At 39.7% G+C, this 10,310-nt stretch overlaps 2 protein-coding genes across 13 annotated transcripts in view; both read left to right on the top strand.

Annotated features, from left to right (window-relative positions):
- Nucleotides 1–21: 21 nt before the first annotated feature.
- Nucleotides 22–8,951, top strand: LOC113684899 (arylsulfatase B). 9 transcript variants are annotated; one of them, XM_089183823.1, is made up of 11 exons: nt 88–239; nt 839–1,033; nt 1,600–1,782; nt 2,144–2,275; nt 3,106–3,265; nt 4,140–4,252; nt 5,149–5,298; nt 6,087–6,335; nt 6,643–6,787; nt 7,282–7,566; nt 8,011–8,951. In XM_089183823.1, exons 4-11 carry the CDS (start codon nt 2,153–2,155, stop codon nt 8,343–8,345), a joined length of 1,560 nt encoding a protein of 519 aa, XP_089039949.1. In that variant the 5' UTR covers nt 88–239; nt 839–1,033; nt 1,600–1,782; nt 2,144–2,152; the 3' UTR covers nt 8,346–8,951. The 9 variants fall into 9 exon arrangements, with proteins under 9 accessions (XP_089039946.1, XP_089039947.1, XP_089039949.1 ...); XM_027202309.2 differs by lacking the exon at nt 4,140–4,252 and adding an exon at nt 3,976–4,088; XM_089183825.1 differs by lacking the exon at nt 4,140–4,252 and adding an exon at nt 3,976–4,088 and having other exon boundaries at nt 120–239; nt 745–1,033; nt 1,600–1,702.
- A 907-nt stretch (nt 8,952–9,858) lies between these two features.
- LOC113684902 (arylsulfatase B) overlaps nt 9,859–10,310 on the top strand; it is an 8,615-nt gene continuing 8,163 nt past the window's right edge. The window contains exons 1-2 of one of the 4 annotated variants that reach the window (XM_027202318.2): nt 9,894–9,987; nt 10,079–10,127. The gene's annotated coding sequence lies outside the window, so the exon portion shown is untranslated. Of the gene's footprint in view, nt 10,128–10,310 lie in introns of all 4 variants that reach the window. The other 3 variants (XM_089183834.1, XM_027202319.2, XM_027202317.2) reach the window with 3 other exon arrangements.

The raw sequence follows: 10,310 nt of genomic DNA, 5'->3' as shown, positions 1-10,310 counted from the left end.
ACATCATAAAATTTCATCATGTGGTGTCCAAAGTGCAGAGTGCAGTTCACTGAAGTGGTCAATGGTATGCAAATTTGGAGGGACAAAAGAAATTGTTTGCATAAAGGAAGCGTTCAGATCCCATAGGATTTTCTTAGAACACCAACATGACGACGGACCACACGTTTCCAATAACGATAAACTTTAAACAAAGATATATATGTGGATACCTATGGGAGCCGGGAGAGGTCTATTTCTAGGTAGATTTTTTACCATTTAAACGTAAACTGCTTTCTTTGATATTTGGCATTCGGAATAACGAATTTGAAGATTTCATTACGCATCATATCTCAGTGCAAATAAAGTAAGATATTACCAGAATTTAGGGTCTAACAACATTTTGTAGAGAAAATAGCAGCATAAAATCATTGCCCTGGAGAATTCATAGCCGACGCAATGTGAGTTGACTTGGTTAACGAAGGAAGTAGGAAGGAAGTACTGAGAAAAGAGAATCTTTTTCTTAGAAAATTACCGTGTAAATACAGATCTTTCGCGATTTTGCAAAGGTTTTAGTATAGTTGAGTTAGTTGAACACCGTTTTATCCGCAATCTCATAATGTCGAACATCGTCGCCAATTACATATAGGAAAACAAGCTTTTCTTAGTACACAGATACAGGCTGCAATTTATTTGGGACATACACGGGGCGTTATAAAAAGTGTATTTCAGTTTTAATTTTTCCTCAATTTGGTCTTTGTTTAAAAGGAACGTTAAAAAACCAATTTGAGATGGATTCCGGAATCTGCAGGGGTAGAATCCAGCACCTGAATCTCATACTGTCCTGAATTACATTACATAGGGCGAAACCTGGAATGGCCAATGGAGCATGGGAATTAAGTCCAACTCCTCCCCAAGACTACGCAGGGATTCGTTGCAACTTGATATCGATCTTCTCCCCAATCTCGTGCTTGTTACGCGTCGAGTCTGTGTTGACCGAAAAATCCTGCCAAAAGTCGGCCGAAGGCTAGGTAGAGTGGCGTATGCATTATAGGAGGTATTAAGTAATTTTTAGGATTATAATCTTTGGCCAAGGAAAGAAGCACATGCACACATATGCGTTATGCAATCCATATTATGTCTGCCTCAAAGTAATTGCTTAATTATATTGACGAAAATCGTGTCTGTGCGAGTCTACGTACCTCTATTGAATTTGCCCTTCATGCATAACATAATTGACTATTACTTCTTGTGTCACCCCTAAAGTGGCCCTATTTTGCTTGATACATATTATGAAATTTTTTCAACAACGAACGAAATCTCCTCGTACCTCGATCGGCTGATGTCTGGGCAAAATTGTGCATAGTTCATGATTAACTCAATTTATTTTAGCTAAATTTAAACATCCTTTACATTCAGCTGTCTTAAATCGTGAAGTATGCTGGATAATGAGGGGAAAGGATGGCTGATGAATTAAACTTAGTGGTTCTAATAAATCCAATGGTAATCTATGATGGGAAATTTCATTTTCTATCCAAAACCCTTGAGGAAGGCAGTCATGCCCCACGCTCGTGACAAGACGAAAAAACATCTTTCTCTAAGGTTACAATTTATTCTTCACAGAAGCCAGCAAAAGCTTGACCCCAAAGATAATTTTTTTAAGTTGCTGTCAAGAAAACCAACATTTTGGATTTTGTGACATGAAAATTTGACACAAAAGTTGAGGGTTGGTATACTCAGTGGAGTGCAGAAACACTATTTATCCCTTGAATGTAATGTGAACCTCTTGGAAAAAGGCAAAACATAGTATGATTACAAAATTGCCATATTAGTCTATGCCTGTCTGTAGCTGAATATCTAGACCACAATGATGATTGCTTTCATTCAAAAAGAAATTGTAAGTGTGTTGAAAGGGTCATGCAGAAATAGTTTGTACTCCAGTTTGTTTGAAAAGTTCTTCTAGGATGCTGCTTTTCTTTGTAGTTCTGCTCCCAATTGTCCAAAGGTTTGGATGACACTTCCCAGTGTGTTTAATTAATTGCCATCTGCTGGAAAGAGTTATTTGTGTTATACATGTGTACTTGATACCAATTTATCTGGTGGATCAAGTTATCCACCCTTCAGACAACTAAGGCCTAAAATTTTTTTAAATTTTCCTCATTAACAGAAGGTCAACATGCAGTTGATATCATTGAACATTGCAGTCTTTGTGTCAGTGTTGCTCCATGGCCTGCCGCTGTCAAGTGCAACCAAGCCAAGCTCAAAGCCACACATCATATTTATTGTCGCTGATGATTTGGTGAGTCGTATGTGAGGAAATCACCATGATATCTCCACATCTGAGTGCAAGATATTTGATCCAAATTGAAAAAGTATCATTCATTTTGGATGTCTTTGAGACAATGTGGTCCAATGCCTGATGGACAGTTAATGTGATAATTGTAAAAAAAAGATGAAAACATGAAAAGAGGAAATCAGTATTAATCTAATTTCTTTTGAAATTGCAAATATGGGGATACTTGTGGAGCTACAAGGTAATTTGGTATTATTAACTCAGTTGATAATGTAAATTGGCCATCCTAAAGAGTTTCTAAGCTGACATTTTGAGCTTCAGCCCTTTGTCAGAGTGAATGTGGAGCATTAACTTGTGGAGCTGATAAGTTCCTCTCTTGCCAACCTGGTAGAAGTATGCATTTCATCATTAATGTTTTGATTAAATTTGGAACTACACAGGGGCAAAGCTAGAAATCTAGTGTATGGGTGCATGGAATTCCCACCCCCCCACCCCCCCTTCCTCTAAGATGGCTTGCAGTTTTTTTAAATTGATATTTAATAATCATAATAAGCGGCATGATGTTTTCTATATATTCTTATGTCTTTCCTAGATTTAAGCCTTCCTCTGTCTTGTGCCCTTTTAAAAAAATTTTTTATGTCATCCATTAGGTATGTCTCATTCCTTCCATGGCATATCCCTCCTGAGAAAAATCCTGGATCCCCACACATCCCCCTCCCTGCCCACTAGACCAAGTGAATATCCTTCAGCTGATATATGTTGAATTTTCTGCCCTCATTTCCTGAGTGGTCAATTATGATAATCATAAATTCAATTAATTGAATGATTCTTTTTAGGGATGGGATGATGTGAGTTTTCATGGCTCAGAGCAAATCCCAACACCAAACCTGGATGGACTAGCCAACAGTGGGATAATTCTCAATAATTATTATGTTCAGCACATATGTACCCCGACAAGAAGTGCTATAATGACAGGCCGATATCCCATCCATACAGGTGACATAATGTTAAAATGACCAAAACTCATCACCACAAACACACAGATTATTTATTATCAAAATTATAACATGCATAAATATACACCAATTGATGCAACATCATGTATGGAATATAAGATGTATACACACTGTGTGTATGCTACAAAAGATATAACATGCAGCACTTTAAAGTTAATCCAAGACATTGACAAAAAATAGAGATCAGCAAAATGGTGTTATCAGGTAATTCAGTAAAGAAATAGTGTAAATAATAATGTTTGTAAAGTAAAACTTCATTTTTGCTGTCACATATTGGCTGCAAGGCAGGTAAATTCGTCTAGCACTACTGTATACCACCAATAAGCTATGAGTAACTTCTCCCCCACCCCACCCTATTTGGTAGCTTTATTGCATGTTTGATGCTCAGACTGCAAACTAGGCTGCAAGCTGGTCTTTATAATTAGTGTTGCAGGATTCAAGTTTCTCTGTGTGTAGGAAGATTGGAGACAAGTTAGGAACAGGTTTGGCAAGGGTTTGGCATTGATATTATCAATGTTAGACCCCTCACAGACCTCTGACTCCAGCTGCACTGTTCAAGGCCTCACACTTTCCTAGGGCCATAAAAAAAGCCCAAGTGCTAACATCAAGGGCCTAATCACAGGCTAATTGCTATTACTTACTCTAACTCTAAGTGATAACCATGATCATTATATACAATCATATGTTTAGGTATGCAGCATTATGTTATTGAAGCCGCACAGCCCTATGGACTTGGTTTGAATGAGACTCTTTTGCCACAACACTTAAAACAGCTTGGATATGCCACACATGCTGTTGGAAAGGTAAAACACTTGGCTCTTTTAGGGATAACTGTGTTGATCGTTTATACCTAGGTATGCAGCACAGTGTTATTGAAGCTCCCCGACCCTATGGACTTGGGTTGAATGAGACTCTTTTGCCTCAGTACTTAAAACAGCTTGGATATGCCACACATGCAGTTGGGAAGGTACAAATTACAAACAGTGATAATGACAAGTTTTGCACCTTTCTGCCAGCTGTACAATTTGTTACTTTTCTCCTTAATAATAATACTGCTAACAGATGTACATGTGTATACCTGGGCCTGGTTTACCAAAGATCGGACAACGGTATCCAACAGATAAACCGCTATCCAGGGGGTATGTGTTAACCAGATAGAGATTTATCCAGAAGCTAGCATTATCCACCCTGTGAACAACCAGGACATGAATGATAGCTATACCCCAGGGGTTTCCATGCCTTTTTTCCACAAGCAGCTTCCAATGATGTAATAAGCAGCTGTGCCTGTAAAGGGGGGCCTTATCCAGGGGGCATCTGTTAACCAGATAGAGATTTATCTAGAAGCTAGCATTATCCACCCTGTGAACAACCAGGACATGAATGATAGCTATACCCCAGGGGTTTCCATGCCTTTTTTCCACAAGCAGCTTCCAATGATGTTAGAAGCAGCTGTGCCTGTAAAGGTATTGTTAGGCAAAACCCAAATGCAAGAACCTACATGCAAGCAAAACAGATGGCAGCAGACCACCAATAACACCTTGATGCTCACAAGCCAAATTAAAAGTTAGTATCTCTGTTATGAGGCCCTATTAGAGGGGGTCTCTATGTCCCCTGTCTGAATTCAAACCTTTGCATGTTACATTTTCGAAAGGTTTGCTGTCTTGATCTAAGACCAAGTTCTTGTAACTAATATACAAGGATATGTGTAGCAGCTAAAAGGGAGATTAACAATCAGATTTTGGGAGTTAAAGGCTTAATCACTGACTCATCTACTCTTTTCTTTATTTCCTTCCTTTTTATTCATCAGTTTTCCATTCAGTTTTCCATTTTTCCCCTTTTTTATCTACTTTTTTTGTCTTCTAGTGGCATCTTGGTTTCTTCAAAACAGAATACACTCCTACAAAACGAGGATTTGATTCTTTTTTCGGTTACTGGTGTGGAAAGGAAGATTACTGGGACCATTCAAACAAAGAAGTATTCGGTTGGGGATTGGACCTTCGTGATAACCTGGAGGTAAAAGTTGAATTGATTCAGAGTTAGTATGGGATTCCATTAAAATTATTATGTTCAATAGAGCGATTTTCAATTGAGTGTTAAAAGTATTCTGGGATTTCTTTGCTTTTACTTTCTTCGCGTTGTGATTGGTCCACAAAACTCCCGCCACTCTCTCAACCAATCAGATGCAAAACTAAAACCAATTATGACTTAATCGCCCGCGTTTTCCCGCGCCTTAGGCAGTATTTTTACTTTGAGCTCTTATTGGCTCTTCGAGGTATTTTCCTTCTTCTGATTGGCCTTTTTTAACTTTGGTGTTGGTTTGGCAACACTCGATCGTAAAGCGCTCTATGAGTTTTTTAAGGGACTCGTTACAGACCTTTGTGCTGTCCCCTCTAAGACCGCTCTTTAGTTGAGATTTCATCTCAAACCTTCGTTTTTCACCTCCTTTGGTCATTTCATCGCCTGTTTGTTGATTGTTCTGTATCTTTCTTGTTTGCTACTTGGTCTTGCTTCTGTTTGCGTCGTGGTGCGTTTGGTTCTTTGTCTGTTTGCTTGTTCTGCAGTTTTTTCTGTTCGTCATTTTCTTTGATTCGGTTCGTTGGTAACATTTGGTCGGTCTGTCAGCTCGTCGTTCCGTCGGTTCGTCGATATGTCTGTCCGTTGATTCGCTGGTTCATCATTCGATGAGCTGTACTTATGTTTTTCAAATCGTTCGCCTATTCTTATTTTTTAATTTCTCTCTCTCTTCCCACCATTGTTTCATCCACGTTATAATTTGTTTTTTTCTTCTTTTCAAATATCAGCCTGTCTTTACTGACTGGGGCAATTACAGTACCGATCTCTTCACAGCGAAAGCCATCGATGTTATTCAGAAGCATGACCCTTCTCAGCCTTTGTTTTTGTATCTTCCATACCAAGCTGTTCACAGTGCGAATTATATTCAGCCACTGCAAGCGCCACCATCTGAAATCAAGAAATTTTCCAACATCGAGGACGAAAACAGGAGAATTTTTGCTGCAATGGTGTCAACCCTCGATCAGGGTGTTGGAAAGGTACTTTTCGATCGATTATCGTAAATCCAAACCCAAAGTAATCACAACAGCCAATCAAAAAAGGACCTTTGACCGCTGTGATATCAGGGTGAGGGAAGAGGGAAGCCACCAAAATGCCTAAAAGTATGAGTTCATTTTCACGAACCATAAATCACTCTTTCAGTCGCATTGCACTCCATTGCCGCAATTTTGAGAGAACAGTGAAATAAAGCAATTATGCATGCAACTTTAAGCTTAAAACTACACTACTTCCGTGAATTTCTTTAACCATTGAATTTCAACCGCTGAATCCTCTCTGTACGTGTAGGTCATTAATGCACTCCAAACCCAGGGATTGTACAACAATTCAGTGATCGTATTTACAACGGATAATGGCGGTCCGGCGGCAGGTTTTAACATGAACTCAGCTTGTAACTTTCCTCTCAGAGGGGTCAAGGCAACATTATGGGAAGGTAAGGGGTTACGAGATCATGATTTTATTCATTAGAAAGAAAGTTGTTTTGGGATGTTCGCGATTCTATCAAGTTTTGTCAATGTTAAAGGATAGTGCTAATTGTCAGTGCTACCACAGGCATTACAAGCTCACGTCTCGAGAGAAAGCTAACGATTTTTTCATGAATTAAAGTTTACGAAAGCGTCACGCTCAAGTTATGAGAGGAAACGTTGAGAATTTGAACACGATATAAGAAATAATATGGGGAAGATGTGGGTACGTTTTATTAATTTTTCGTGTAAGATGTTCATTTTTCGAAATATTTATACACCGCGTCACATAACGCGTGACGCTTTCTGAAACTTTAATTCATGAAAAAATAGTGTGCTTTCTTTCGAGGCGTGAGCTTGGGACGCCTGTGGTTGCGTTTTGCCACCAAACCATGAAATTACTCATTTCATCAGTGTTTCGTCCAATTTTTGATGAAAAACAAGCTAACCTTTCTCTTATTAGGAGGTGTTCGTGGCGCGGGTTTCGTACACAGTCCTATGCTGTCCACGAAAGGCCGAGTGAGCATGGAAATGATGCATGTCACTGACTGGCTCCCCACACTGTATAATTTAGCAGGAGGTGATATCCATGATTTGGGTGATGTGGATGGCTTTGATATGTGGGACACACTCTCCAATGCAACTGAATCACCTCGCAAGGAAATTCTTCACAATATAGATCCAATGGGTGGATATTCAGCCTTGAGGTTTGGTGACTGGAAACTTATAGTCAATGCCAGCACGACAAGTAAGCCTGAGTTTCGATATCGAAGTCTACTTCATTAGTTAAACTGCAAGTGTCCATGTACAATTTGAGTTGTTGTTGTTTTTTTTTTTTTTGTGGTAATGGTTATTGAATCGATGATACAAGAAAAACATGGATTTTCTTTTTTCTGAAGTAACTCTGTGGGCCAGAATCTTAAATTCTCTAATCTCATTGGCTAATCACGCGCTCGTAACTGGTCCACCTTTTTACAATACACTATTCGCGGCACAACTAGCCGAAGAAAAAAAACAAAGTCATTTACCAGTCTAGGTTGGTCCGTGTGGGAAAAAACTGTGCTCTCTGCTCAAAATCTTGGGTACAGTTTTTTCTGATGCGGATCCCCCACCCGGTTTATGACATAAACTCCTCATACGTTGCTGTATGCAATACCGTGGCTTTACGATTGTCTCTCTCCCCTTCCCTCAGGTAAATCGTGGGGTGGATGGTATGCTCCCCCCGGACTAGACAACTACAATCATGCAATCCGAGGTGCGACGTTGAAGAACGCTGCTGTCACTTGCGGTAAGCCACCCAGTTCTCCGTCGGAGTGCACAAGGGAGTCGGGCCCTTGTTTGTTTAACGTTGCAGATGATCCTTGTGAATATGTCGATCTTGCTAAAAATGAAACAGAATTGGTAGAAAGTATGTTGAAGCGGCTCGAAGGATTTAAAGAGACTATGGTCCCACCAAGAAATCAACCGCTTGACCCTAAAGCAAATCCTAACAACTTCGGTGGAGTTTGGAGTCCTTGGATGGATTGAGGGTTGACTGATGTAGAAGAGGAGGAACGTAGGTTTGGGGGAAGTTGGTGTAAATTCTCTTCACCCCCTTTGTTTCCTTACTGAGAGTGGTTAGGCCACACTGAACTAAAATTTATTTTTGTAATATTTTCATCAGTAACCAGCCAATCATGTTATTGCAGGAGTGATCTGTATGTGGATTCCCTCTGAAATTTAAATATACTGTAACTTCAAATGAGTCTTAATTAAGGAGCATGAAACATACCAACTGCAGGGAACATTGCCTTTTATCAGAAATACACGTGTCTGGCCATTACGTGTAAAAATCACCTCCATTGTTTAAGGTTCTAAGGGTTGATTTTATGCAACAATGAGAACGTCAAACAGAAGGGATGACGTAAAATTTTATTTTTTAAAAAGTAAAAAAAAGTATGGATGAATAAAACTAGAATCATGGGCTGAAAGGTACCGCTCGGATTTAAAAATCTTCTTAACACTTGAGTACTCTGTACAATACAATGAAACCTGTATTAAGCGGACCGCTGTTGTAACTTGTTGTGTCTTTGTTAATTCTGGATAAACTAGAAAGGGTTTTTTGCCTTCTATTAAACGATATTTTCGTTAGAATCTTACTCGAAGTGTCCTACCTCAACCCACCCTTCCAAAAAAATAACTCCTGCATGCGTAGCGTGCCAATGTTTTGATATATCACGAAACGTTCCACCCATCCCTCCTCCCCCCTCCCCCCAACCTTCCGCCCACAAAAATATGCTTCGTTTCATGGAAGTGATGAGTGGCATCTTACACTGGACGGCTGCAAAGGAGACTACGGTGGGAATCAAAGTATCAATTGTATAGGAGTTTGAAGAGGGGTGGGATGAGGGTACATATTATTAAGCATTTGCGATCGGTTATGATAATCCAGCTCGTCTGGCAGGCCATTACATACACTGCTGTCATTTCACGCGGTCTTGTATCACTCAAAATCGAGGACGTGCGATGTGAGCGCTAAAATAGATCAGGTAACGTTTGCGTTTATTAAATAAATCCCTTACGACTCTTATTCTTCGCTCGCGCTCTTACGGTGATGATATGATAGTGAATAAAAGGGCTGTAAGAAGACTAATTGTTGTATTAAGTGGCTTTACGAACGTTTCTGAGATCAGCCGGTTGCTCCTCTAAATGTTTTTTTCCTGCGAAATATGGCAGCCGGCAGATGGTGGAAGACTGAAGAGCAGAAGGAAGTATATTAAAGTTCACACGGCAACCAGGTGGACAATCAAACATATTTTGATGCTACTCTGGTTTGCGGAAGGTTTACTTCTAAGTCGAGTAGAGACAAAAGACCGATTCTGGGACATTTTTTCAAAAGAATCAGAAGTTTCCGATTTTTTAGCGCTTAGCCTGTTGAGAACAAACATCTCCTCCCTCCCTTCCCATTACCTTTCTTTTTTTTCTTTTTTTTTTTTTTTTTTATACGCCACTCCATTCTTTCCCCCTCCCCCTACTTTACTTCTCTCCCTTCCCCTACATCGGAGGGTAGCTTGGGTGCCACAGCGCTATGTTGTTGTTCCCAGGTTCCACATTTGGAACACGTTGAGATCATGGGAAAGTCACGAGCTGTACCTCCGAGCTGTACCTCCAGACAGTCCAGACGAGAAAGGTGAGGTAATTTTGAGTCATAAGACTTAAGTAAATGACACGATAAACGCTATTCTATCTCAGGTTATCACGCAGATTTCAAATCGTTTCAGGTTTAAACATTAGTCAGCTATAGTGGACCTTCGATTGCTCCAAAATTCGGTGAGCCTTGCAATTTGTTAGTGAAGCGTTACACTTACATAATATTTTTCTTGATGTGTATGTTATTGACAGGCCACATGCTAAACGTTTCCCTGATATTGTTCGTCATACTGAAGAGCAGCTTACGATAACGCAAGATACATGTAGTTGAAATACTTTGAATTTCAAGGAGAAATGGATGGG

This window comes from Pocillopora damicornis, chromosome 10 (genome assembly GCF_964200805.1).
Source record: "Pocillopora damicornis chromosome 10, jaPocDami1.2, whole genome shotgun sequence".
In the NCBI taxonomy this organism is placed as follows: domain Eukaryota; kingdom Metazoa; phylum Cnidaria; class Anthozoa; order Scleractinia; family Pocilloporidae; genus Pocillopora; species Pocillopora damicornis.
This window is presented reverse-complemented; position numbering and strand designations above follow the sequence as displayed.